The 26642-nt window shown below is 58.7% G+C and overlaps 11 protein-coding genes across 11 annotated transcripts; 5 read left to right on the forward strand and 6 right to left on the reverse strand.

Annotated features, from left to right (window-relative positions):
• Positions 1-206: 206 nt before the first annotated feature.
• Positions 207-1889, forward strand: ACA1_155550 (serine proteinase; the record flags this gene model as incomplete). The annotated part of the gene is made up of 6 exons (XM_004340589.1): positions 207-322; positions 425-527; positions 628-725; positions 953-1118; positions 1203-1359; positions 1426-1889. 6 exons carry the CDS (start codon positions 207-209, stop codon positions 1887-1889), a joined length of 1104 nt encoding a protein of 367 aa, XP_004340637.1.
• Positions 1890-2099: 210 nt separating this feature from the next.
• On the reverse strand, positions 2100-4092 carry ACA1_155560 (aspartate aminotransferase, cytoplasmic, putative; the record flags this gene model as incomplete). Its single annotated transcript, XM_004340590.1, has 8 exons — positions 2100-2382; positions 2455-2620; positions 2721-2832; positions 2916-3059; positions 3167-3279; positions 3355-3472; positions 3583-3714; positions 3838-4092. The coding sequence occupies 8 exons, from the start codon at positions 4090-4092 to the stop codon at positions 2100-2102; spliced, it is 1323 nt and encodes a 440-aa protein (XP_004340638.1).
• Positions 4093-5787: 1695 nt separating this feature from the next.
• Positions 5788-6748, reverse strand: ACA1_155570 (leucine rich repeat domain containing protein; the record flags this gene model as incomplete). The annotated part of the gene is made up of 2 exons (XM_004340591.1): positions 5788-6415; positions 6528-6748. 2 exons carry the CDS (start codon positions 6746-6748, stop codon positions 5788-5790), a joined length of 849 nt encoding a protein of 282 aa, XP_004340639.1.
• A 937-nt stretch (positions 6749-7685) lies between these two features.
• On the forward strand, positions 7686-10625 carry ACA1_155580 (chitin synthase; the record flags this gene model as incomplete). Its single annotated transcript, XM_004340592.1, has 8 exons — positions 7686-7793; positions 7863-8307; positions 8401-8611; positions 8726-8864; positions 8958-9140; positions 9211-9373; positions 9446-9868; positions 9985-10625. 8 exons carry the CDS (start codon positions 7686-7688, stop codon positions 10623-10625), a joined length of 2313 nt encoding a protein of 770 aa, XP_004340640.1.
• A 1067-nt stretch (positions 10626-11692) lies between these two features.
• ACA1_155590 (RNA recognition motif domain containing protein) lies at positions 11693-13024 on the reverse strand (the record flags this gene model as incomplete). Its single annotated transcript, XM_004340593.1, has 5 exons — positions 11693-11794; positions 11874-12196; positions 12332-12723; positions 12782-12879; positions 12965-13024. The coding sequence occupies 5 exons, from the start codon at positions 13022-13024 to the stop codon at positions 11693-11695; spliced, it is 975 nt and encodes a 324-aa protein (XP_004340641.1).
• Positions 13025-13210: 186 nt separating this feature from the next.
• Positions 13211-14423, forward strand: ACA1_155600 (uncharacterized protein; the record flags this gene model as incomplete). The annotated part of the gene is made up of 5 exons (XM_004340594.1): positions 13211-13375; positions 13551-13616; positions 13704-13834; positions 13880-14270; positions 14352-14423. The coding sequence occupies 5 exons, from the start codon at positions 13211-13213 to the stop codon at positions 14421-14423; spliced, it is 825 nt and encodes a 274-aa protein (XP_004340642.1).
• A 130-nt stretch (positions 14424-14553) lies between these two features.
• On the forward strand, positions 14554-17395 carry ACA1_155610 (RNA recognition motif domain containing protein; the record flags this gene model as incomplete). Its single annotated transcript, XM_004340595.1, has 8 exons — positions 14554-15133; positions 15213-15313; positions 15390-15560; positions 15639-15745; positions 15967-16336; positions 16428-16886; positions 16969-17158; positions 17283-17395. The coding sequence occupies 8 exons, from the start codon at positions 14554-14556 to the stop codon at positions 17393-17395; spliced, it is 2091 nt and encodes a 696-aa protein (XP_004340643.1).
• A 476-nt stretch (positions 17396-17871) lies between these two features.
• ACA1_155620 (uncharacterized protein) lies at positions 17872-19215 on the forward strand (the record flags this gene model as incomplete). The annotated part of the gene is made up of 1 exon (XM_004340596.1): positions 17872-19215. A coding segment is annotated over one exon (1344 nt), but the record flags the coding sequence as incomplete, so codon positions are not given.
• Positions 19216-19360: 145 nt separating this feature from the next.
• ACA1_155630 (ankyrin repeat protein) lies at positions 19361-21462 on the reverse strand (the record flags this gene model as incomplete). The annotated part of the gene is made up of 10 exons (XM_004340597.1): positions 19361-19461; positions 19531-19576; positions 19646-19760; positions 19842-19903; positions 20003-20099; positions 20189-20317; positions 20403-20512; positions 20643-20818; positions 21127-21270; positions 21375-21462. 10 exons carry the CDS (start codon positions 21460-21462, stop codon positions 19361-19363), a joined length of 1068 nt encoding a protein of 355 aa, XP_004340645.1.
• A 153-nt stretch (positions 21463-21615) lies between these two features.
• Positions 21616-24696, reverse strand: ACA1_155640 (vacuolar sorting protein 9 (vps9) domain containing protein; the record flags this gene model as incomplete). The annotated part of the gene is made up of 10 exons (XM_004340598.1): positions 21616-22633; positions 22822-22963; positions 23044-23193; positions 23299-23420; positions 23457-23575; positions 23691-23847; positions 23951-24000; positions 24076-24188; positions 24320-24421; positions 24540-24696. The coding sequence occupies 10 exons, from the start codon at positions 24694-24696 to the stop codon at positions 21616-21618; spliced, it is 2130 nt and encodes a 709-aa protein (XP_004340646.1).
• Positions 24697-24747: 51 nt separating this feature from the next.
• ACA1_155650 (metallobeta-lactamase domain containing protein) lies at positions 24748-26177 on the reverse strand (the record flags this gene model as incomplete). The annotated part of the gene is made up of 4 exons (XM_004340599.1): positions 24748-24966; positions 25079-25380; positions 25470-25852; positions 25957-26177. 4 exons carry the CDS (start codon positions 26175-26177, stop codon positions 24748-24750), a joined length of 1125 nt encoding a protein of 374 aa, XP_004340647.1.
• Between the last annotated feature and the right edge of the window lie 465 nt (positions 26178-26642).

Consider the following 26642-nt stretch of genomic DNA (forward strand, 5'->3'; position numbering starts at 1 on the left):
CATCCAGGGCGAGTACCTCGTCCTTCTCCGCGATGGCCTCACCCGTCCCCTCTGTACCCCACTCCCTTTGCTCCCAGAATAATTTAGTTTTTATCAATATAGTTGGTATATTATTAATTGCAATTAATACTAAATGTGACGTGAAGCATTTCTCACATTCTTATTTGGACCCAAAATAAAATAAAACCAACAAAACAAAAGTCGAGATGCAGGTGGTCATGATGAAGTCGGCCCTGGCCGCGGCTGCCGACGGCAGCGAGCTGAAGCGCACCTACGCCATCGGCGACAGCTTCTACGCGCTCCACCTCAAGCTCACCCCTGCGTACGCCAAGCAGCTCACACGCCAACTGCACATGCGTGACACACACGCACACACTTACCAACCGCACACGCACACGACACAACACGACACGACATGTAACAGGTCGCTGGAGAAGATCAGGGCGCACCCGTATGTCGCCCTCGTCGAGGAGAACCAGGCCGCCCACGCCAACCAGGTGTGCAACCAGCAGAACGACGTCATCTGGGTACCCTACCTTCTGCGCCGCAACCCTTTCGCGTTTCCCACCCAATCGATTCGCTCTCAACCGGTTCTAACCTTATGTTCGTCTTGTCGTCGCGCGATAGAACTTGGGTCGCATCGACACCCACGACATCGATCTGGTGGATGACAACTACAAGTACAGCCACGCCGGGCAGGACGTCGACGTCTACATCATCGACACGTACGTCCACCAAGCCATAGCTGGCGGTGAGACACTTTTCTCAATTGAGCTCACACGACGACATGCACACGACACACGACACACGACACACGACACACGACACACGACACACGACACACGACACACGACACACGACACACGACACACGACACACGACACACGACACACGACACACGACACACGACACACGACACACGACACACGACACACGACACACGACACACCAGTGGCGTCCAGACGACCCACGTCGAGTTCGGCGGACGTGCCGAGTGGGGCGCCAGCTTCGCGGATGACGGTGCCGACGGCAAGGATTGCAACGGTCACGGCACCCACGTCGCCGGCACCGTCGCCGGTGAGCTCTACGGTGTCGCCAAGAACGCCACCATCATCGCCGTACGCACGCCCCACCTCATCCCTGCGCACACGAAGCTCATCAACTCCTTCTTCTTCTTCTTCTTCCTACGTATGGCGCTGCAGGTCAAGGTGCTGGGCTGCACGGGCAGCGGCACGTACGAGGGCGTCATCGCCGGTATCGACTGGACTGTGACCGACGCCAAGAAGCGCGGCCGCCCCTCCGTCGCCAACATGTCCCTCGGCGGAGGCAAATCGACCATCGTCAACGCTGCCGTCGCCGGTACATCTTTTCCCCCCATTTTATTATCTTTTATCAATTATTTAATTAATTTAAAATAAATTGCAGCCGCTGTGGACGCGGGCGTGACGTTCGTGGTGGCTGCCGGTAACGAGAACACCGACGCCTGCTCGCGCAGCCCCGCGAGCGAGCCCAAGGCCATCACGGTGGCGGCGACCACCATCGTGGCCGGCGCCAACGGTGCCTCGAAGGACCGCCGCGCCAGCTTCAGCAACTTCGGCAAGTGCGTCGACATCGCGGCGCCCGGGCAGCTGATCAAGGCCGCCTGGATCGACCAGGCCGGCACCCCGCCCAACACGGCCTACAACACCATCTCGGGAACCTCGATGGCGAGCCCCCATGTGGCCGGCGTCGCTGCGCTGGTGCTGAGCCAGTACCCCAAGTTCGCGCCGGCCGACGTCGAGGCCGCCCTCTACGACGTCGCCACCGACGGCGTGATCGACCTCGCCTGCTCCAGCTTCAGCTCCGTCTGCCCCTACACGCCCAACAGGCTCCTCTACACCAACTGCTGATGTTGATGTGTGTGTGCGTGTGTCCACACATCACCCAGCCGATGATGATGATGATTGTGTTTTAGCCGCCGCAGCTCGTCGATGATTGCCTGAACAACAACGCGCGCTGCAGCTTTGTGTACACTCTTGCTCTTGCTCTTGCTCGATCATGTCTGTATTGCGTGAGGGACGAGACATGTCTCCTTGAAGGAAGAGAAGCAGGTCGTCTCTCTACTGAACGTTGACGACGACGTCGTGGATGGCGGCGGCCATCTTGGGGATGTTCTTGCTGCTGAGGCCGGCCATGGAGATGCGGCCGTTGGTCATCATGTAGACGTGGTGCTTCTTGATCATCACCTCGCACTGGGCCTTGGTGAGGCCGGTGTAGGAGAACATGCCGATCTGGTCGATGATGTGCTCCCACGTGCCGGGCGTGCCGTTCTTCTTGATGGCGTCGTACAGCTCGTGCCTCATGCGCTTGATGCGGTCCGACATGTCCTTGAGCTCCACAAGCCTGTCGGTGGTTGTTATGTCAGCCATGTTCAGTGGCGCGGCGGCGCGCGCGCGCACACACACACAACGATACCATTCGTTGTAGAGGGACTTGTCGCTGAGAATCTTCGAGACCAGGCGGGCGCCGTGGAGCGGCGGGTTCGAGTACATGGGACGGATGATGGTCTTGAGCTGGCTCTTGACGGCATCCGCGGTGGCCGCATCCCGGCACACGATGTTCAGCGCCCCAATGCGCTCGGCTGTTGTTGCGTCCCCGAACAAACCACCACGACGACGATTGGATTGGTGAGACAACAACACCGCCGGTCGGAGGGGGAGTCCGAGGGAGGGGGGCGTCACCATAGAGGCCGAGGTTCTTGGCGTAGGACTGCGAGGCGAAGAGCTCCATGCCCCTGGCGATGGCCATGCGCGCGGGAGCCGCATCCCGATCGAGATCACCGGTGGCGAAACCCTGCGCACGTCGATTGTCGTTAGACCACCCGCAGGCGTAAGGCAACAATTATAATAAAACAGAATAGCTTTGGTTCGGCGTACCTGGTAGGCGGTGTCGAAGAAGGGCAGGTGAGCCTTGGCCTGGATGACGTCGAGGATGGCCTCCCACTGCTCGAGCGTGGGGTCCACGCCGGTCGGGTTGTGCGCACAGGTGTGCAGAATGAACACGGAACCATTGGGAGCCGCCTGGTTGCACACAACGCAAACACGCCAGTAGTCATCAGCGCAACAGGCCCAACCCAAGCACAATAATACTAATCATAAACAAGATAGTGGTGGTGACAAACACAGACCTTAAGATCGCCGATGAAGCCCTCGAAATCGAGGCCACGCGTCTGCTCCTTGTAGTAGCGGTACTTCCTCACGTCGGGCATATGCGCATCCTTGAAGATGTTGGTGTGGTTGCCTACACGGCGCACCCAGGTCAGTAAGTGGGCGATCTGGGAGGTTCTAGAGAGAGCACGCGAGCTTGGTGGCGTACCCCAAGTGGGATCGGAGATGTAGACCGGGGTGGCAGCGCCACCGGGGGCGAAGCGAGCGAGGAACTCGGCTCCAATCCTGAGCGCACCGGTGCCAGACAGGGCCTGCACGGTCGCCACCTGCAGAGTACACCATGAAAACGTAGTGAGTCTACGCAAAAGCGAAATAAATGGATAAAATTGAAAATAAAAATAAAAAACGGCAGCGTGTAGAGGGTGAGGGGCGGAACCCTCTTCTCGGCGAGGGCGGGCGAGTCAGCGCCGAAGATGAGCTTGGCGGTGTGGGCGGTGAAGTCGGGCAGACCTTCGATGGGCAGGTACTCCTTGTTCAGGCTCACATCGTTGGCCACGAGCTGCTCCACCTTTTTCGTTGCGAAATGGAAGTGTGAGACAACTGATTCAATCGACGATTGTTGACGATCTTGACCGCTTTCAAAGCTAGTGATCATCAAAACACAATAAACAAGAAAGAAGATTGGCGGTACCTTTCTAACGACGTTGAGGACGAGGGGGAGTCCCTCCTCAGTACGGTAGGCGCCGACGCCGAGGTTGAGCTTGTCAGTGCTGGGATCGGCCTTGTAAGCCACGTTGATGCCGAGGATGGGATCCTCAGGGGCCACAGGCACGTTGCTAATGTACTGGCTCATCTTCTTGTTGCTGCTGCACTCGTTGGGAGAAACAATGCACGAATTGACGATGCGGCGCACGCTCTTCTTGACGCTCGATTCGGTGTGGGACATTCACAATCGATTGCGATTGATTGGGTTGAGAATGAAAAGAAGCACGCAACTTAGAAACGGCCAGAGCAAAATAAAATAAAATATAATCGTGAAAAAGACTCCTCGAACCCGATCAAACCACCGTGGCGATGATGGACGCTCGACGCCCCTTTTGAATCTCACGATTCTACGGCGGTGTGAGCGAGGCGGCCGACTATCGCTCTTAATCGCCACCCTCTACAAGTACCTTCCCCTCCCATTCCCCTAGGGGAAAAGAATTTGCACCGGGTTCTGCTCTTGGGCCTACACTTGGTCGCTGCAGTGAAGCTCTGACCGATGATGGCGTTTGTTTGTGTCAGAGCTCTGATACCGCAGCCAAACGAAGAGTTTACATGGATCTTTGAGCTGGGCTCCACCGGCAAACGAAGTGCTTCGATCGGCAGGACATAGACTAGAGGCAGAGCGTTACCTTTCAGTTCGACTTCAGCACCACCCAGAGCACCGTCACTTCTTGGAGAAGCACGGCTACAACTTCTGCACACGGGAGGGCAGCGACGTCGCCAACCACCGGGTGACCTTCACCAAAACCTTCACACTGACCAGCTTGACGGACAACGTGGCCGTCACTTGGCAGGACTCGAGGAAGACCCGCAGCGGGCGACTGCTCGCTCGGGGCAAGGGGCAGTATCAAGAAGCACCCCGCTCCCGCTCCCGTAGTTGTGGTACACTCTCTAACGCGCACACCATTGTATACTACCTATTCCCACCGTTGCTCCGTCTTGCCTCGCCTGGTGTGCCTCGGATCAGCAGTACATCGCTGGCACTGGTTAGCTCTGAGCTGATCTTGACAATCAATGGTGGGGCCGAGTTGAACCCCGACGCGCGCGAAGCCCCGGTGTTGCAGATCACCGGCGTGGAGACATTGTGCATTGCCAGCAGCGACGCCGTAACCAGCAGTAAGACCACGCCAAGGTGCGCCTCCAGCCTCGGCATGCAGGTGCAGGTGCAGACCACCTGTGGCGTGTCGCGTCTGGCCACCGTCGCCTTCCCCACGTGCTCGCCCGCGTGCAGCGTCAACGGCATTCTACCGCGACGACGCGGGCCGGCCCACCCGCGCGGTGGTCACGCAAGCCGGCGGCCGATCCCCAGGTGCGCCTGATCGCGCCGCACACGTTCGAGAGCCGTGCGTGGCACAGTGTCGGTGACGCCCGCGGCGGCTCGGCGGCGATCGAGGTGGGCGACGTGCTCGCGTTCGAGAACGCCGACTCGGCCGATCACGTGCTGTCGATCAGCGGGCCACAGCCGGTGGCCGACCTTTATCTGGAGCGCGGCACGATCGTGAGGACGCCATCGTTCCTCAAGCCGGGCGGCTACAGGGTGGAGTCCAACCGCAACATGGTCAACGCCAGCTTCAGCGTCGCGTTCAGGTTCGCGTGCGCGATCGATGCGGAGGAGCCGCGCGCGGCAGCGGCAGACGACACTACCCTCGTGGTCGCGCTGGCGGCCGCGGTGGTCGCGGCGGTCGTGGTCGCGGTGGTGCTGATAAAGAGGGGCCGAGAACCCGTTCGCCAGTCCGATCGACCCTGGCTCCACCATCGCCCGAAAGCCCGGCACCATCAACTCCTGACCTGCACTAACTGTCCTACGCGCTTTGGTGTGATGATTAATCATCTTTTTATTCACACCAGACTCGCGGGTTGTGTGTCTCGTGTGCCATCACTGGCAGTAGCCGTTCATGATGGGCGAGGCGCCGACGCATCGGGTGCAGAGGCCCGTGCAGTCGTTCGACGTCTGGCACATGTTGTTGCAGTTGCACGACTGCATGGCGCCGCAGGTGCAGCTCATCGACGGGCACATGAGCCGCGAGTTGAACGCCGCCGAGCACAGGATGAGCGACTGGCACACCTTGAGCGGGAACTGGCCGCTCAGCGAGTTGTAGGCCACCCAGAGCGAGGTGAGCGACAGCGACGCGAGCCAGTCGGGCACCGGGCCGGTGAGCCGGTTGCTGGCCAGGTCGAGCTCGGCCAGGCCCGTCAGGTACTGGAACGAGGCCGGAATGGTGCCGCCCAGCTGGTTGTTGCCCAGGTAGAGGTAGGCCAGGCTCGTCGAGTTGGTGCCCAGCGGGGGGATGCCGCCGCCCAGGTGGTTGTAGGCCAGATCCAGGGTGCGCAGGGACTGGATGTCGCCCAGCGAGCGCGGGATGCCGCCGATGAGCATGTTGCCGCGGAAGTGGAGGCCCTCGATGTAGGGCACGTTGCTGATCGAGGCCGGCAGCACGCCGCCCAGGCCGTTGCGGTCGAGCTTCAGCTTGATCACATACCCGCCCGCGCACGTCACTCCATACCTTATTAAATGTGTATACACAATAAATATAAATAAAAAACACCAATAAACAATACGGCAAGACCGGAGATTAGCCGCTCACGCAAGGCCAGTGAGAAGGGGGGGGGGCGCACCAGGGGCGGTTGCCGGCCTTGCGGCCGCAGGGGTCGTCGTTCTGCGAGGCCCAGCCGGTGTTGTTGATCCAGTTGGGGCCGCCGGTCGACTGGTACAGGTCGTAGAGGGCCTGCACCTGCGAATCGGCCTGCGCGTCGACCACGCGTGCCTGGGCGCCGACCAATATCAGGCCAGCCGCCACCGCGAACACGAAGAAGAAGACAGAACTGTGTTGATGCATCTTGGCCTAGAAGAGAAAGCGAAACAAAAAAGAGTCGAACGAAGCGAAACAAAAAAGAGTCGAACGAAGGTTTGTCCCTATTCCCCGCCCCGACAAGTCGAGTTACGACCCCAACGCGGCCCAATTATGGCTTTTTCGGTGAAGTTAAGTTTTCCACCCGATTGGCCAGGACTGTCCAAGGTGGATGTTGAGTGGCGTCCCCTGTCGTCCCCACCCATCGCCCCTCATGGTGCTCACCGCCAGTCCTCGGCCGCTGGTCCCTCGGGAAAATTGGCGTGGGGCTTAGCCTGCCACTCGGCCTCGCCGTTGAGATCAGAGTTGCGAGCTAGGACAGTGGCTCGCGGCTCCTTCTTCCTTCGCGTGGAGCTCCAGCACTCGCCCGATTGGATGGTATCGTACGAGTTAATGGAGCTGCCCTTCGCCGTCACTGGTTATCATGTCATCTGCTCTGACAACGACCTTATGCTCGATTGAATGTCAAATCTAGCAACAACGTGGCGCAGACCGTGCCCAAGTTCACCAGCTTTTACTGTACGCCCGTCCATCGCTGTCGGCGGCAAATAGTAGGAGGCTATGTACCGGTAGCGTTGCACGGTAGACCACAAATTTGACAAATTGCAAATTCGACCGAACTAGTGACCCGGGAGCGGGGTTGTTGTCGATGACCTCCAGAAAGCTGTACAGCTTTTTCCACATGGACTTGTTCCAAATGGGAATTTCCAGTCAATCGCCCAATGAGCAAATGGGAGTGTCAAGCATTATCACTGTGAATGGTGTGACGGAGCCGCAACAGGGTAGCGGTTGCACACTTGGATAGCCAATCACCGCGTGCAATGCATGTCTTTTAAGGGCGTGCCGACTGTGAGTCTAGTCCACTTGCACTCCTCCACCCCACCACATCACCGTCATCTATCTTACCCAGCGATCTCACCCAGCCATGGAGGGAGACGCAGATTACATTAACCAGCAAGACCATGACCTGGAGGCTTCAACTTCGGCCGAACTGGAGATTAGCAATCGACGTGGAAACGGGGATTCGCGAAAGGTTCGCCCAGACGCCATAACATCTTCTCTCACGCACGCTATTCATGAGCTCCCAATGTGATTAGCGCAGACGATTCAGGAAACCCTCGAGTGGCTGAGATCGGGCCTCAAGAACATGCGCTCAGGCCAGCCCAAATCAATTGGATTCTTCAACGAGAAGACCCCAACCAGGGCACCGAGTCCAACCTCATCCTCGTCATCTTCCCGCACCAGGACACGGTACTTCAGCGACCGAACGACTACAGAACACTGCCAAACAGACATTGCCACTGTCATCACCCTCTACAACGAGGAGAGCGAGGAGGCCGAGAGGACGGTGGAGTCACTGGCCAACCAGAGCTTCCATCCGGACACCAAGCACGCCATCGTGCTCATCTGCGACGGAATCGAGAAGATGTCGAGCAGCATGAAGAGATTTCTCATCTCATTGTTCCCCAACCTGCCCGACCTAGAACACCTGCTCACGGACCACTCCGACAACCTTCTTCAAGTGATGGCCTCGCCAGGGCAATCAGGTAATACCGTTGAAATCTGTATTTTATAATCCTTTTTAATGTATAGATTTAGATATATAAATAAGTTATTGACCTGTGTGCCACATTTCACAGCAGAGCAGTCCGAGTTGCTGCGACTGAAGAAGGACCTCACCAGCATCGTCGCAGGTGACAATGGCGATCGAGAGCAGGGGCAGGTCCACCTGACTTTCGTTGTGCAGAACCTCACCCTCTCCGGCGCCAGACGCCCAATTGAGGTCAAGCTGCCTAAGTCCGGTCGACAAGTCAGAATGGACATGTCGCTCATCCTCAAACTGGACAATAGGTTCAAACACAACAGTCACGAGGTCACTCTTCCCTATCCTCACACCCATTCACTCTTGTGCACCACAACTCACCACACGCGCACCACGACACGCACACCACAGTGGGGCTTCAGGGCCTTTGCAGACGACTTGAAGGCCGAGATGGTGTTCGCGTCGGATGTGGGAACGCTCTACAAGAAGAGCTGCCTCCCTGAACTCAAGCGCTACCTCGACAGGCATGCTGACGTGAGCGCCGTGACCGGGCGTCAGCGCGTGATGACCCCCAAGCAGCAGGCATTTAATCCCGCTTGCTCATCAATCTCTCGCCTACAATTGTTAGAGCTCTAACAACTTGTGACTGTCCAGGGGTGCGAGGATGAGTCGTGGTACTCTTTGGATAGGTGGTACAGGAATGCGCAGTGCTACGACTACGAGAGCTCTTTCGCTAGCTTCATGGCCGCTTTCCACATGGCCGGTATGCTGCCCGTCATTCCTGGACCATGCGGCCTCTACCGCAGGCAGGACATGGCCGTGCCGGGTGGCCCTTGGGTATGAGCCAGTTTGCATTTATCTGCGACTGTTTTTCAGTACTGGTCCTAACAGCACTGCTGGATGACAGGACTACTACTTCGAGACCGTGCACACACCGCCCGAGAACCAGGATATCACCATGGGCAACCTTCTGCTGGCCGAAGATCGCGTCCTCTGCTGGGCTGCAGCGCTGAAGACACGAGAGCGCAGATACACCGCCATCGTGCCTCGAGCTGTGTTCTACTTCGCTGGTACGGTCAGTCGCACAACCCTCACGCTGTGGTGGTGGTGGTCTGATCGCTTTCTTCTCCATCCACGTGCAGCGGAAACTCAGCTCAAGACGCTGGCCTTCCAGAGACGAAGGTGGATCAACGGGACCGTGGCCGGCTACATCTACTTGGCGCTCCGCAATCCAGCTCTTATCTTCGACTCGCCTCACACCTGGTTCACCAAGTGGTTCCTCTGGCTGCTGGTCATGTGCCAGCTGCTCATGTTCGCCGTGGTGGCCATATCGCCGGCGCTGTTCCTCATCACGCTCGATCTCTCGCTGGAGATCATCAGTAACGCGCTCTCGGCCGACTCTGCGGCCTACTCGACCATTCTCTTCGTCATCGCCATCGGAACGTACTTATGGTTCATGATCGGCCACCATCTCAAATCGCGCTTCATCGCTTTCCTCTTCTACCTCAAGATGTGCATCCACGCCCTGACAATCATCGCGTCCGTCGCGGCGGCAGTCATCACGTGTACGTAGTCCCACACACACACGCACACGCACACGCACACGCACACGCACACCACACACACACACCACACACACGCCACATGCAGGAATGAGACTGACGCAATGGAGAACTCGCAGTGAGTCGCATGGAGTATTTCCGGATGTCCTGGTCGAGCTTGCACGAAACCGAGGGGCCGCTGGCGATGGCGATCCTGCTCGCCCTCCTGCCAGTTGTCATCTCCATCACCACCGGCGGCAATTCGTTCTTCCTGATGATCCGCTGCTTCGTGCACTACTACCTCTTCCTGCCGACCCTGGTGGCCACCTTTGGCGCCTACTCCTTCGCCCGCACCTTCGACCTCAGCTGGGGCAATCGGCCGCCGTCCCAGATCAAAGCTGAGGCCAGCACGAGCGGGGAGTCCGAGGACGCGCTCATCAAGGCCAAGGAGAAGCTGCGAGAGCAGTCCCAGGCCACCTGCGGCCTGATCGTGATGGCCAACGTACTGCTCATGCTCGTGGTGCTGATGTCGCGCCACGTGGCTGCCTTCTTCCTGCTGCTCGGCGGGCTGGTCTTCATCTGGTCGGCCATCCAGATGGTGCTCAGCTTCGTCTGGTACGTCTACTGGTCCATCAAGTCCGGGACCAACTGGCTGTGGAACGGCCTGGTGTACCTCCTCTGTTGCTGCTGCCCTCACCGTACCAAGGGGTACGCAGAGGAATACGCAGTCATCGGCGAGGGAGCGCTCACTGTAGCACCGATCATCAGCTCCCAAGAGTGATGCCCCTCGAGGGAATAAATGTTCTTGATTAAATTAAATTAAATTTCAATTTCAATTTCTTTTTTCTTTTTAAAAGCTTGTTTTTTAATGAGTACCAAAAAAGGAATTTGCCAACTTGCTGTCCCACAATGGGAAAGGCACAAGCCAACCGACGAGGCCTTGAGAGCCGATGGGAGAGTGTAGGCGGGCGGGGTGATGTGTGAGGACACGAAGGGAGCCTGCAGCCGGCGCTGGTTGATACCCAGCGCCGAGCCAAGCGTCGTCGCCATAGCGCTTAGTTGACCCAAGTCCAGTTGGGCGCGGACACGCGCTCGATATTCGGGGACTGAGGGACCCGCGGACAACAGGTCACCCCGATCGCGGACTAGTGCCGCCTTGGGTCCCGAACCACGGGGGCGTGTTGTGCGCCACCAGTGCTCGCACGCCACACCCCCCACAACAACAACAGCACAGGACCAATCCAAAAAACGATAACTGGTCAGTCGGTTCCGTCCTTACCCAAACCCCACCCTTTTGCTTGTTGATGGTGATGAGGGTGTGACGTACCAGCGAGGCAGAGAATGAACATCTTGCGTGGAAGGAAGATGGACTCTGATGAGACACAAATAAGAGAGTGTCGACCACAACAAGACAAGAATAGGTAGAAGAAGTCCAAACAAAAGTGTTGACAGGAGGGATTTGTGATTGTGAGTGGGTGGGGGTGGGTGTAGGATTGTCAATCTATTTTACAAACAAAAGAATAAAACTACTGCTTCCAAGAACTAGTACTACTGAGGTAGAAGCTCCGCATGGCTTCCGCGGCTGAGAAGAGAGGGAATAGAATAGAAGATGACATGACGAATTGGAGAGTACTCTCCCCAAATCGCAAAACTGAGCTAGAAAGAAAGAGCACAGAGAAGAAGAAGAAACAACAATGACAGAGGAATATCAAAAAATACATAAAGAACAAAACAAGAGGAACAGCACGTAGAGAATAGTGAAATGGAAGGAGAAAGATGGGTTAAAAAAACGTTGGAAAATCCAGGAGGGGAAATGCTACGTACTTGGTGTGATGCATCAGAGAACGCTCACATTCCGTAGCTTCCGTACGACTGCTGCTGAATCTGAATCTGCTGCTGCTGCTGCATTTGCTGTTGTTGCATTTGCTGCTGCTGCTGCGGTGGCTGCTGCTGTTTTACGAGAAACATGCTTAACATGTGAGTACAATGTCAAGAGAAAGATGCTAACCGTCGGCTGGCGTGGGCGTACAAGTTGTTGCTGTGGCCAGGCTGTAGGAGTGAACGAATAACAAGCGTTGATGGTTAGTTGATGATCGTGGTCGCGAGAGAGGTAGTACGCACCTTGTTGTTGCTGCGGATAGGAATAGGCCTGCTGTTGGGCCACCGGCTGCTGGTACCCGGCGTAGGACCCGTAGCCGGACTGCTGGGCCGCCGCCGGGTAGCCGTAGACCGACTGTGCCTGATGCGCGGGCGCTGCAGGCTGCTGGTGGGACCACTGGCTGCCATAGTATCCGCCAGTGTTCATCTGGTAGGGGTCCTGGTAGTAGCCACCCGACTGCTGGTAGACGCCACCTGCTACATCCATTATGTGTGTGTGTGTGTGTGTGTGTGTGTGTGTGTGTGTGTGTGTGTGTGTGTGTGTGTGGTCAGAACGCGACATAGAGCTACACCGCAAAGACAGGTCGCAAGCAAGCGCTAGAGCGGTACCTGACGGAGGCTGTGTCGAGGGGTAGGCGGACTGGGAAGGCGGTGGCGCTGTTTGGTGCCCATATGGGGAGGACTGGCCTTGATGCGGCGGCCGGTCGAGCAACCCGCCTGGCCGTCCGCCCATACCCATCCCCTGGTGGTGCATCGGCGCCTGCTGGTGCTGCTGCTGCATGCGCATGCCGCCGCCGCCGCCGCCGCCACCCATTCCTGGTCCCTTCCTGAACGCATCGCCGACGTTCATCTGCACATAGACCGTTGTCTTTGTGAGTTGGGGGTGTGGCGTGGGGTGTGGCGTGTGGCATGAACGCACGTTCTTGCCCATCAAGGGTATGGTCCCCATCCGCTTGACAGCGGCGGCAGTCTCCGGGTTGGCGAAGGTAACAAACCCGTATCTTGGGTGCACATGATCATGTCAGCTAATGATTGCGCTGGGCGGCGTGAGAGCGGTACCCTTTCGATTTGCCGGTCTGCTTGTCCATGATAAGCTTACACTCGATCACGGGACCGTAGTTGTTTTCGAAAAAACTGTGCAGCGTAGCGTCATTGACCTGTGGATTGGGAAGGGGTGGTTTGATTTCAATTTACAATTTAAAATCGTCCCCAACAAATCGGTAGACAGAACCGATCGCGTACCTTCCAGCTAACCCCTCCCACAAACACTCTGTGCTCGCCAAGCGAATCTGAGCCTTCCATTTGTGCTGCGGGTCAGTGCAGCCGTAGGCCCAGTTCGATCAATTACAAATTTCTTTTCTTCCGAACCTTTTCCTTCCGTTTCCTTCAATCAAAAGAAAAAGAGGGGAAACGCATTTTCCCTCTTTATGCTTTTGGCCTGTTGGCGGACATTTTGGCGAACAAAACAAAGCCAACTACACTCAGCTCATGGCGGCCACGGCACCACAACACCGAGAGATAACCTCAGAGGACTTGAGCTTTCTCGCCCAGTACTCCGCCTTCCTTGGCAAGGGTCAAGCAGTGCCGGCCGACGACCTCGAAGAGCGTCTGCGCCAGCATGTGCTGCACCAGTGGCGCACCTGCCTGGCCGAGGTGCCTCCGCCTCTTTCCTGAGATCTCTTTCGTGGTGCCCGTGCCACAATGCGTTTGCTAAGCGATTCCTATGAATGTGACTGTGACTGTGACACCAACGTCTATGCGCCAACACCAGGCCACAGTCTTGTACAGGTGCGTGCGTGAGCTGATGTTTCTGCGCCCCCGAATCGAGCGGCACTTCCACTACCCCGAGGTGCTGGCCACCATCAAGTCTGCCGACCCCCACGCTCGCTACTTGGTGTGTATCCCCCTTTGTACGTGCGATGTGGTGTATTAGTTTGTGCGGGGCTGATCAGGCCTGGACGTTTGGCACATGCGGGTACAGGATCTGGGTTGCTGCTTCGGCACCGACACCAGGCGAGTCGTTGTTGATGGGTGGAAGCAAGAGAAGGTGGTCGCTGTCGATGTTATCCCCGACTTCTGGTTCGTACTCCTTCGAACGCTCGCATCGCGATCGTGCACTCACATGCATTGATCGATGATGGTGGTGATGTGTATCAGGAACTACGGCCTCCAGCTGTACGAGGACGCTGCAACAATCAAGGTGGGGACCCGCATCGGTGACGTCACATCCGATTCCGCGTTCGTGGAATCCTTGGTGGCCGGTGGGCAGTTCGCGCACGTGTGGACCGGCGCCGTGTTGCATGTGCTCACCGAGGCCAAGGTGGAGGCCCTCCTGCGCAGCGTGTTCGCCATGCTGCGGCCGGGCGGCAGCTACTTCGGCACGTGCGTGGGTACCAGCGGCCAGCCCAGCGACTGGCAGCCCGAGTACCGCAACCGCGGCCAGGCCTACCTGCACACCGCCGAGTCCCTCAAGGAGCTGCTCGAGCGCATCGGCTTTGTCGAAGTCGTCGTGACCGAGCAGTCCGCACGAGCCCCAGCGCCCTTGCAGGTAGGCTCTTCTTGTGTGATCCCTAACATGTTGCTCACGAACTCATCAGTGGCGCACTGGTCTGACGACTCTCTTGCGCAGGAGGACCCGGCTGATCTGGCTATACCCAAGCGAATGCTCGCCTTTGCAGGCAAGACCCCTTCGGCCCAGTGATGACAAAGCTTGTCCCCCCCAAGCTCAACCGCCAACACGGAACTAATTCCGGGAGGATTACTTTTTGTGAAATGGGATTTTCTTATCGTTTCTTTTTATGCGTTGGACTGTTCCGTTGTTGATTGGCGAGATGGAGGAGGCGCGGAGAGGCAGCCCCGCACCTTCGCACGCGAAGGAAGATGAGGACGCCAGAAAGAGCAGCAAAATCGAGACAATTGGTGAAAAAATCGACAGCAGACATGGGGGCGACGACCGGGCCTCGCCGAATGGCAAAGCCGAAAATGGAACAGAACGGCGCAAGGACGATCGCGAGCGACGGGATCGCAAGGATAGGTCGGGCGACAAGGATAAAGATCGGGACAGGGACAGAGATCGCAAAAGGCGAAGCAGAAGCCGCGAGCGTGATCGCAGTGATCGAGACAAAGACAGAGATCGTGACAGGGACAGGGATCGAGATCGAGACAGGCGGCGCAGCCGTCGTAGCCGCAGCAGGGACAAGGACAGGGACAGGAGCGAGCGCAAGAGGCGTAGCCGCAGCCGCGATCGCGAAAGGCGACGAAAGACGCGGTCCCGCAGCAAGAGCCCTCGCGAGAGCAAGGATGATGATCGCAAGCGGCGGAAGAGCGGGTGGGACTCAGTCGCGCCGAGCCTCCTGGGGACGGCAGGCGCTCCCACTCCAACTCTCCCTGCTGCTTCTGTGGGCGGTACAGGTACTGAGCGAATCGATTCTATTTTAAATTGACATGGGATTGCTGTCGTCAATTCCTCACTACCCGAATTCTTAAGCAGAGGGGTCGGCAAGGCCCATCCCCATGCCACTCCCCATGGCCATGCCCAGCCCGTTGGCACAGCTGAAGCCGGGCATGATGAGCCCCCTGCAACTGCAGCAGGTACTACTACCAGACCACGAGGCGTCGTGCTGCCCTCTCCTTAATTCTTACGGGCTCTCTTTGCTCCGAACGGCAGGCGTTCCTCCAGCAACAGCAGTTGGCGCTGAAGGCGGCAGCCAGTGCCCCCAGCAACCAGCAGCTGGCCTGTCGTATCTATGTCGGCTCGCTCAACTTCGAGCTCTCGGAGGAGGACATCAAGACTGCGTTTTCTCCCTTCGGTCCGGTCAAGAGTGTCTCGCTCACCAAGGTCGGTGGTGTTGCTCTCTTTAACATGAACCCAGCCCACGCCCACTCACCACGTGCGTTCTTTCCCACACATATACAGGATCCGCTCACACAGAGGTCGAAAGGCTTTGCCTTCGTCGAGTATGCCTACCCTGACGCGGCGACGGCTGCGCTCAAGCACATGAACGGTTTCATGCTGGCCGGCAGGTATGACTTCTCTCTCTTTCTCTCTCTGCCTTTCGCACTCCCCCACCTCTCCTAATAGCAAATAACGAAGAAGCTGCCACCTGGTGATAGTGAGCATGCATAACCTTCTCTCTTTCTCTTCTTCTCGTTTGCTACATGTTTCTTTTCCTCTTCTCTCTCTCTTTGCGCGCTTCCTCCATTTCCGCGATTTATACGTAGCTTACCTCTCTTCCCGCCGCAAGACAACTCAAAGTGGGTCGACCCCACACTCCTGGCGCGGGGTTGCCTGGGATGCCTGGAATGCCCGGAGTCATGATGCCCGGGCTGTCGCCCTTCCCTCAACTCAACCCATCTCTCCCAGTGATGAACCCCTCCATCCTGCTCCAAGCCAACGCCGCCATCGAAGCGCAGAAGGCTGCGGCCGCCGCGGCCAATGGCTCACAGCCGACGCCGGAGATGATGCAGGAGTTTACGAAGCTCACCGGCAAGACTGCCGCCGACGCCACCGCCAGCAACCGCATCTACGTGGGCTCCATTCACTGGGACCTCACCTCCGACGACATCAAGACCGTCTTCGAGGCCTTTGGCACCGTCAAATCCTGCGTGCTCATGGTACACTCGGCCGCTGCTCTCTCGACCATGTTGTTCGCTGCTGGCGTGTACATATTGGTTTTGCTCACTCTCTTGCGTGCCCACCATTCAGCCGAACCCCGAGACCGGCAAGCACAAGGGCTATGGATTCGTCGAGTACGAGGAGAGTAAGTCGGCCGAGGAGGCGATCCAGCAGATGAACGGATGGGACCTCGGCGGCCGGCCGATCAAGGTGGGCCGGGCCATCTCCAGCGCGCCCATATTGCCCACCCCGGGCGCCGGGCTCCTCAACCCGTCGGGTCTGCCCTCGCCCATGCTGGGTGGCTTCCCGATGCCGGGAATGTCAGGAATGCCGGGCCTGCTGCCCGGAATGATGCCCGGCATGCCGCTCGGCCAGCCGGGCTTGACCCCGGGACAGCCCCTGTCGTCCGCGTCGGCCATCGCGCAGGCCATCGCCAACAAGAAGGTCGAGGAGTCGCTGAGTCACGAGGAGAACCTCACCCTCAGCACCCCAAACCAGCGCTACGCCCTCATGCAGAAGCTCGCTCGCGGCACTATCACTGGCGGCAAGGTACACCTCACCAGCACGCAATGCGTGTGTGTCTGTGCTGTGCTGTCTGCTGACACTAGGACCTCTCCAATCGCCTCTGCAGTCGTCGCGATGCGTGGTCCTCAAGGACATGGCGGGTCCGGAGGACGTCGACGACGAGCTCGAGGGAGAGATCACGGACGAAGCCACCAAGTACGGCATCGTCGAGCGGGTGGTCATCTATCAGGAGCGGCAGTCGGAGAAGCCCGGCGACGTGATCATCAAGATATTTATTCTCTTCCAGAGCGCCGACCGTACGACTCCTTCCACCACCACCACCACCACCACCACCACCACCACCACCACCACCACCACCACCACCACCACCACCCACCCCACTGGCTGATTGTTGTCTTTTTTCGTTGTGTGTCACGACAGAGGCACAAAAGGCGTTGACTTCGCTCAACGGCCGCTGGTTCGGAGGTCGGCAGATCAAGGCCGCGTTCTACGACGAAAAGAAGTTCCTGGCCGAGGACTACTCGGAGGACTAGTCGCTCACCGCCCAGACCATACCATACCACGACGTGCAGCAATCCGGTACCTTCATTCAAGCTCTTGTCCATCTCTTCTTTCTCTGCTCCGCGAACAAGGAGAAGGCGCACTTCCGCCTTCTTAAACATTGACTCCGGAGGGACGAAGGAAGGAAAAGCGCAACAGAGAAAAGGAAAAGAACGCTGAAATTATTTCGGAGAAAATATTCTGCGAAGTCTTTGTTGTCGACATCAAGCAGCCTCAAAAAGCGGAAACGCGGCCAGTTTTTAGTTTGTTGTTGCGCTTCGCCTTCTGCACACCTTCGGCCACCGCTTCGTCCGCGCGTGTCACTGCTGGTCTGTGTGGTTTGTTCGGTCGAACTATTATCTTTCGTCTAAAGAGAGAAATCGATTGTGAATGGAGGCTCCGCAACAAAGTAGAAAGCAAGTGGTGGGTGGTTGGTCGTTCTAATGCGCGAGGGGGTGCTGCTGACGAGGCGACGTACTTCACCGACGAAGTGCGCGCCCACCTGAAGGAGCACGGCTGGGCACGGCTGAAGGGCGTCGTGCCCAAGGAGGCCACCGCCGCGTTCAAGGAGGGCGTCGAGACCTACTTCCGCCTGTGGGACGAGGAGCTCACCTTCGACAACCCCAAGGCCTGGGCCGCGTCCAAGCTGCCGGCCGGCTCCATCCACGGCATCAACAAGATCGGCGGCCACGCCTGGTTCATGTGGCACCTGCGCCAGCGGCCCGAGGTGGTGCAGATGTGGGCCGAGTACTTTCGGTGCGACCCCGCCAAGCTGCGCGTGTCGTTCGATGGGTTCGGCCTCTACCTGGCCCAGACTGCGCGCCGTGCGCAGGGCAACTGGGCGCACTTCGACCACGGCACCACGCCCAAGCCCTTCAAGTGCCTCCAGTCCGCGGTGGTGATGGAGGACTGCGACGGCGACGACGACGGCGGTCTGGTGGTGTGGGACAAGTCCCACCGCGCGCACGACGGCTACTTCCGCGTGAACGGCCTCGAGTGCAAGGACAACTGGCACCTCTTCCCCTTTGCCCAGCGCGACGGCGACGGCGCCAAGCTGCGCAACGAGCGCCAGCCCTTCATCGCCGAGATCGAGCGCGACGGCCGCCGGTACCTTGATGACGACGACCCTGAGCGCCACGCCGACGCGCCGGTGCCAATGCGCCGCACGCGCGTGCGGGCCAAGGAGGGCGACGTGCTGGTGTGGTACTCGGACACGGCCCATCAGAACGACGCGCCGGGACCCGACGGGCGCGACCGCATCGTGGCCTACGTGTCGATGGCGCCCGTCCAGCACGTGCTCAAGCGCGAGTTCGTGTCGCGTCGTCGGGCGTTCAACGACCGGGCGACGTCGAGCCACTGGGCCGCGTGCGGCTTCAAGCGCAACGGCATGCCGCGCACCTACACGACGGCGGCAGCCGTGGAGTTCAAGGCGCGGTACCAGGCGCACGTGGACCGGCTGCCGCCGATGGAGCTGACCGAGGTGGGCAAGCGGCTGGCGGGCCTCTACGACGAGCCGCACGACATGCCGCCCGTGTTGCCTAAGAAGATGAAGAAGACGAAGAATGAAGAAGAAGATGATGAAGAAGATGATGTCGAGAAAGAAGAAGAAGAAGAAGAAGAGGAAGGCGAGGAGGAAGAGGAGGAGGAGGATGAAGAGGAGGTGAGGGAGAAGGAGAGGGAGAGGAAGAGGAAGAGGAAGATGGTGGCGGCGAGGGGGTCGTCGGAGAAGACGGCGAAAGGGGCGGCTGCAGAAGAAGCTGAAGCTGAAGCGGACATCGACACCCAGCAAGAAGAGGAAGTGAAGATGAGGTGATGGTGAAGCAGAGGAGTGAAGACGTGGGACGTGGTGGTGGCGGCAATGCAAACAGAGAGAATGTATTGAAGAAGAATAACCAATAAACTACTCTTCACCATCATCAGCATTGTGGTTGATGGTGTCAGCCCTGCTGGAGGTGTGGTCAGTCGGCCAACAGGTCGGTGCTGCGCGTTTGCTGGAGCCGTGCGAGCAGTGGGTCGGCGTCGTCGAGGACGAGCTCGGCCAGCTCCACCGCCGACTCACCTGCGCACCACTTGATGAGCCCCAAAGAACAAGCAATGGTCAACATAGCAAAAGAGAGTGACAGCGCACCCCGGCGATTGACGAAGTGCGCCAAGGCCCCCGCGCCCAGGAGCTCCTGACAGTGTGTAAACCACGTCAGCCAAACAGATGATAGTGAAATTAAAATGATTGTTTGTCAACCGACCTGGATGAGCTGCGGGTAGTCGTCTTCGCGGATCAGGTTACGACAGGCGGCGATGAGCGGCGTGGTGCCGTCCTGATCGCGCAGGTTCACGTCCGCCCCTCGCTGCAGCAGCGACCTGTGCACGTGTTGAGTGGTGTGGTGAGGGGGAAAATATCACTTGTAGACATGAGAACTCCCTATTGAGGTCGTAACCTACCGCACGATGGCGAGGTGGCCGTTCTGGGCTGTCATCTGCAGTGGCGAGGCCCCGCCAGTAGTCTGTGTGTGCAAACGTGTCGTATGTCGCGTGTGTTGCGTGTATCGCGTGTGTCACAGTTATGAGAGGCGCCGGTTTGAGGCTGAGGGGAGGCCGGGTACCAGGAGGTGGACATTCGCGCCTCGCTCCAGCAGCAGCTCCGCGGCCTCGGCAAACCCGTGGCAGCAGGCCAGCAGCAGTGCCGTGCACCCGTCGTCTCTGTAGCCGAACCGCGCGAAGGCAGCGCGAGCGGTGAGTGCGGGGAGATGAAGTGTGGAGCGCGCCGCGGGTTGGGCGCGGCCACGCACCCTTGGGCGTTGATGTCGACCCCGAGGTCCAGCAGCCGCCGGGCGACGCCCGCCACGTTGGGCGCCTCGTAATTGGTCGACGCCGCATCACACGCTCGAATCAAGGGAGTGTAGCTGGCCTTTAGGCTTCTGCGGTGGTACGGCGCAGCCTTGAGTCACACATTGCACACATTCCATCATAGTCAAAAGCCAAGGCCAAGGTCAATAGGGGTACATCTGGCGTGGGTTGGCGCCTGCAGCGAGCAGCACGTCGACCATCTCGAGGTTGGCCTCCAGCGCGGCGCTGTGCAGAGGAGGCAGCGCCTCTTCCCCGTCAGTGTTCACCTGCACATACGTACCCGCACACGCACACACGCACGCACGCACGCACGCACACGAACACGCACACACGTCACGTTAATTGCGCGATCGGTGGCCACCGAACCAGGGAGAGAAGGTGGTGGTGCCATCGTACGTCGGCGCCGGCTTCGATGAGGAATCGGACCAGCTGCGTGTTGTTGGAGATGACGGCGAGGAGGAGCGGCGTGGTGCCGCCCAGGTTGGTCGCGGGGTTGACCCGGGCCCCGTGCCGAAGCAACATGCGGGCTTGTTCCAGCGAGCCCTGCCTGCAGGCCATGTGCAGCGGGGTAACTGCATTGGCACACGACACACGACACACGTACACACACGACCGCACGCGCGACACGCGCGACACGCGCGACATACGAGTCATGGGTCACATTTCATATCAACGACTGGGCAGTGTGCATACCGTCGGGCGTCTCGAGCGCAGCGCCAGCCAGAATGAGGGCCTCGGTTATCTCGGGTGTCGATTCGGGCATTCGCGCGGCGAAGTGCAGCGCACACGGGTCTGAACCACAGCACACAGAAATTGAACAATTTCAGTCAATAGTCGGAGCTTGGGCGCCCGGCGGCAGTGCACGGGTAGTGGTCGTAACTGTTCGGCAGAGGGTTGGGCGCATTGGGGTCGGCGCCGGCGTCGAGCAGGACGCGCACCAGGGGGAGGCTCTTCATGGCGGCCTGGGTGAGCGGGTTGTAGCGCGCCTGGCTGTGCTCTCCGGAGGCCAGCGCGGCGGCCCGCTCTAATTAAAAAAGACAAGACCGTCAAAGAGCGAAGAACACAGCATCGGGGGGGGGGCAAGAACGAAGCTGTCCGGGGGCAATTATGGAAGAGGTCGTTTCACACCTTTCGTCGACGCGCAGCTGGCCAAGATGCGTTGCACCTCCGCCAGGTTCCCCTCTCGCACGGCCTCGTCGAGGTTGTGTCCGTCCATCTTCTGTTTGTCTTTGGCGAGGACTTCTTGGTATTAGTTCGCTCCGCCAATGAGAACAAATGTTAAAATTTAAAAAACATTAATAAATTAATGCCTCTTGTTCAATATCAACTTATTATTTTGTTATTTAAAAGGGGAATTTCTGGTTACACGTCAGCCTTGCGAGCTGAGGGCGTCGTCCTTGACGTTCTGCAGCTGGGTGAGGAAGTCGCCGAGGTCGTCGGCACTGTTGTCGCCCTTCTTGGTGGCCACGTCGTCGAGCGTGATGACGGCCGGCGGTCGCTGCACCGGCGTGGCCCACGCCGCGAACGACCCAGGCGGCGGCAACGTGGCCGACGACGAAGACCGCGCATGCGCCGGCCCGTGGTGCGTTCGGTCACTGATCGCCCCGCCGCCGCGGCGGCTGCCGCCCGTGTAGGAGGAAGACGACGAGAGGGAGTGCGCCGACGTGGAGAGAGGCGGCACAGATGAAGCTGATGATGATGATGATGGTGATGGTGATGGTGAAGAAGAAGATGTGGAAGAGGAAGAGCGAGGCGATACGCGTTCGTAGGGTGATCGGGAGGATGACGTGGCAGAAGAGGAGGTGGAAGAAGAGGATGAGGTGAAGGAGGCGGCCGGCATCGAGTCGCTCTTGTCGGCCCGTCGGCCTCCGCGGCCGAAGGACGGGAAGAGCGACGAGAGGGACCGGTAGTGGAGCCTGGGCGGCGCGCCGCCCGACGAAGGCGACGACACCTCGGCCGACGACGGCGATGGATGCGAAGCGGGAGATGGAGAGGCCGATGAGGGAGAAGGCGTGCTGCCGTAGACGGGCGTCAGGGAGTAGGAGGAGGCGACGTGCGACGAGGCCGACGATGACGCGGCGGGCGGCGGAAATGAGTCGTCATCGGTCAGCGCCGAGATCCGGTAGGTCGACCGCTTCTCCTGCTGCACGGCGGACTCACTCTGCGCTCCGGCTCCGGAATCGCTGTGGGGCGACGCGTCGGCGGACGAGGCGGCGGCGGAGGGAGAGGAGAAGAACGACGAGTGGCGCGTGAAGATGGCATTGCCGAGCGATTTGAGCGGCGAGTTGTCGCGGAACACACTGTCGCTGGCCTCTGCGTCGACGAACTTGGCCAACTCCTTGCTCCGCAGATATTGTACAGCCGCTTGCAGCGACACCAGGTTGAACCTGGCGCAGGTCACAAACAATAGTCCGGTAAGAACAGGCGCCGCATACGTGTGTCGCATGTCGCGTGTGTCGTGTCGTGTCGTGTCGTGTCGTGTCGTGTCGTGTCGTGTGCGTGTCGTGTGTGTTGTCGTGTCGTGTCGTGTTGTCGTGTCGTGTCGTGTGTCGTGTGCATCGAGGCGCGAGCGTACCCCATTTCGTTGGTTGAGAGGCCGATGAAGGTGAGGTTCTCCATGAGGAAGAGGTTTGTGCGGAGGTTTTTGGGCTTGGAGAGGACAATTATGTACACCAGGAAGGGGATCAAGTCGTCGGTCGTCACGCTCTCCTGCGAATCTGCGCAGCGAGTGGGGGTTGGATGGAGTGAGCTTGTGTTGTGCGAACGAGTCAGCTCACTCTCGCACAGCAGTACATACCTGGAGGCTGACTGGCAGCCACGGTCTTCATGATGAGATCGCACGTCTCCTTGAGGCAGTAGAGCTTTTCCAGCGGAGACGTGCACGTGTCCATGTACTTGAAGTGCCTGCTGGGCGCCACCATGCTACACTGCAACGCCTGCCGAACGCCTGTGGCACACCACACCACACCACACACACACCACACACACGAGAGTGGTTGGGTGAGAAGAGTCATTGCAATTGGGAGGAATGTGTGCAGGAGAGAATGCGTACCAACATCGCTCTGCCTCAAGTTTTTGAGTGATGAGGCGAGCGAGAGGAGATCGTTGTCCTCCTTGGCGAAGAGGGTCGTGAAGTCGTCCCACAGCTTGGCGTGGAGTCGGTTGAGCACATACCTGCGCCGAAAAAGAAGAAGAAGGTTGTGTAAGAACGGGGAGTCCGGCTGGCTTCTGTGCGCTTCGACGTACACTTCGACGATCTCCTTGAACTCAGCCAGATTCCTGTTTCTGATATGAAATTCTCGGAAGACTGGATTGGCGCATAGCAGGGCCTGGTAAGCAACGCACGCACAGGCACACACACACGCACCACCGCACACGCGCAACGCCATAAGTCAGCGCCCACACGCAGGCCACTACCACAACGGGGCGGGAGAGAATGGTTACCTCGACGGCGTAGTTGTAGAGCTCCTGCACCTTCCTGACCACGTGCGACTCGAATCCTTTGACGATCACGTACGTCTTGTTGAACTCGCCCGTGGTCTCGTCGATCTTCTGCAGCACGATCTCGTTCTCGGGGAACGAGTCCAAGAAGTACTTGACCCTGCGTGAGGCAAAATTGCGTGAGCGAGCGAGCGAGCGACATCACCACCATCATCACTTGTCTCGTCATGCCGCTCACGTTGTGGTGGCGCGCAACAACGTACGCAGTGGCCGTTCGCTCCTTGGGCAGAATGCTCTGGTGGTTGTCGGTCACCTGCACCGTGCATGTGCTCAGTATACTATACGATCGCCGAACAGGGATGGGACCAGCACATGGAGAGTGCCATACCTCGGTGCCTCCGATGAAAGGTCGCTCGATGAGCAGAACGCGGAAGCCCTGCGACTGAGCGTTGTAGAAGAGCTCCTCGGAGAGAACCTTGATCCTCCGTTGCTCTGCGAACCCTGAAGACCGTTTTGGCCGCGGTGCGAAGGTTACATAGCGCAGGGTCAGATGGAGCGAATGGGCTCACCTCGGCAATCCTCATTTCAGAGATTGTGGGAATGATGACGAATCTCGCGGAGGGTAAAGGAACCTTCAGTTGTGGTGATGTGATTATCTTCCAGCTCGACGCTCTTATCGCTCAAAGTCGTAAAGCTCCCCTGGAAGTACGGCGACGACGCCAGAATGTGGAGCTCTACAACAGGATAAATTACAATTTATCGAATAAAATTGATCGATGGCCGCGGCGTCGTTGATTAAACGAATGCCAAAAGCAGTTGTGCAAAGGCGAACGAAAGAGGAGGCAGGAGTACTCAAGAACTCTTCGGAGAGGGTGGTGCCGGCAAGGCTCGCGGCTTGAGGCACGCACACGACGTAGCATTTGGATTGGACAAGCTGGTAGAGCCCGGCATGCCTCTGCTTGAGAGTAATGAAAAAGGGGTTGGTAGTTACGTCCTCCTCTTCTTCCATTGTTGCATCTATTTATTATATCCAGAGGTCAATGTTGGAGCCAGTTTTCCCTCAATAATTTCCTTCTCCCTTTTCTTTTCTGTCGTCCTGCTTGAGCGACCAGGCGGTGGCGGACTCCTTCTGGTTCCACGCCAGCATGCCGCCGCGCATGTTGTGGATGTTGGGGAAGCCCAGGCCGGTGAGCAGGGCCGCCGCAGTGGTGCTGCGCACGCCCGCGCGGCACACGCAGATGATGTTCCTGCCCTTGTACTGCTCCAGCTCCTGGTACCTCTGTTTCCACCGCGTGTAATGCGCATGGTCAGCACGGCGCACACGACACACACGACACACACGACACACACGACACACACGACACACATGCAAGGAGGGAGAGAGAACGGACCTTGGTCAGCTCGGACAGTGGGAGCGTGATGCTGCCTGGAATGTGGCCCAGCTCGCCGTCGACCTCGTCAGGCTGCCGCACGTCGACAACCACCGGTCGCTTGTCGTCCGACTCCGCAAGCAGTTGCCTGACCAGCTTCGGCTCGAGCTGACGGATCTCGTTGAGCTCGGCGATGGTGGGGAACTTCATGGCCGTGTCGTTGGACGCCGACACATTGCACTGGAGCGCTTCCATGATCTTCTGGGGCAGCGGCAGGCCCAGGTTGTTCATGATGTGGATGTACTCATCGCGCGTCTTCCCGCCTAGCGACAACACACACACACACCCACACACAACACGTGAGACTCACATAGAGACCGGTTGCGCGTGACTGTGGTGGTGAGACGGGTACCGCCGGCGCGGGGGTTGGTTCGCTTCTCGTGGCCGATCGTGGAGGACACGTTGCCTCGGTAGTCGTGGCCCGGCCACAGCACCGTGTCCTCGGGCAGCGCGAACATGCGCTGGATGCTGTCGTACGACTGCCCGGGGTCACCGCCCGCAAAGTCGGTGCGCCCGGTGCCGCCGATCATGAGCGTGTCGCCCGAGTAGAGGTGGCCTAGCCGAGGCAGGTAGAGCGCGATGCTGTCCGGCGTGTGCCCGGGCGTGTGCATCACCTTGACCTCGATGTCGCCCACGCGCAGCACGTCGCCGTCGCGCACGTGGACCTTGACCTTGGGCGCCGGGGCATTCTCGTGCATGGCCAGCTTGCCCTCGGTCAACATCGCCAGCTCGAACCTGTGCGCGTGGTGTGTGTGTTGTGTGTGTGTGTGTGTGTGTGTGTCGTGAGCTGGTTAGCGCACGTAGGGTGGAGCGAAGAAAGATGGGAAACGACGACGTACCCGGCGGTGAAGTGGTCGGCGTGGGAGTGGGAGTCGAAGATGTACTCGAGCTGGAGCTGGTGGTAGGCCAGCACGCCCAGGTACTTGGGGATGTTCTGCTTGAGCGGGTCCAGCAGCGCCGCCTTCCGCCGCTGCCGGTCGGCGATGAGGTACGTCTTGCAGGCCTCGCCGCCGTTCAGCTCCAGCAGCAGGTGGTTCTCGTTACTCGTCGTCGTGGCCATCCCCGCGCTTCGTTAGGGCACTGACGTCAGTCTCTACGTCGTGCTATTTATTCATTTATCAAATATAATGATTATAATAAAATTGTGCATTACGCGCGCTACACTAAATAAAGATATATTGGGAAGAAATAAATAATGTATAATAATTGATAAATAAATATATCGGGGGGGGGCCGAACCGCAAGAGGTTGGGTCTGAGGTAAGCCGAAGGAGGCTGTTGTGGGTGGCGCTGCGGCAAGTGGTGGTGGAAGTGGCAGCAGCCGACAGAACACGTCGCATGATGGTGAGTGACTCTTGTGTGTTGAAGTGGCTTGTGGTGGTGCGGTGGGGGCTGCCGCGTGTTTGACCCCGCGAGGTCTTGGGTCAGGTGCGCCTGAGCCGATTGGTGCGCCCTGGCGAACGTCCCCGAAGACCCACCGGAGAGGCCGGGAGAACGGAACCTCAACCCATCCGGGGCAATCGCTT

Source organism: Acanthamoeba castellanii (assembly GCF_000313135.1).
Source record: "Acanthamoeba castellanii str. Neff unplaced genomic scaffold scf7180000084722, whole genome shotgun sequence".
In the NCBI taxonomy this organism is placed as follows: domain Eukaryota; phylum Discosea; order Longamoebia; family Acanthamoebidae; genus Acanthamoeba; species Acanthamoeba castellanii.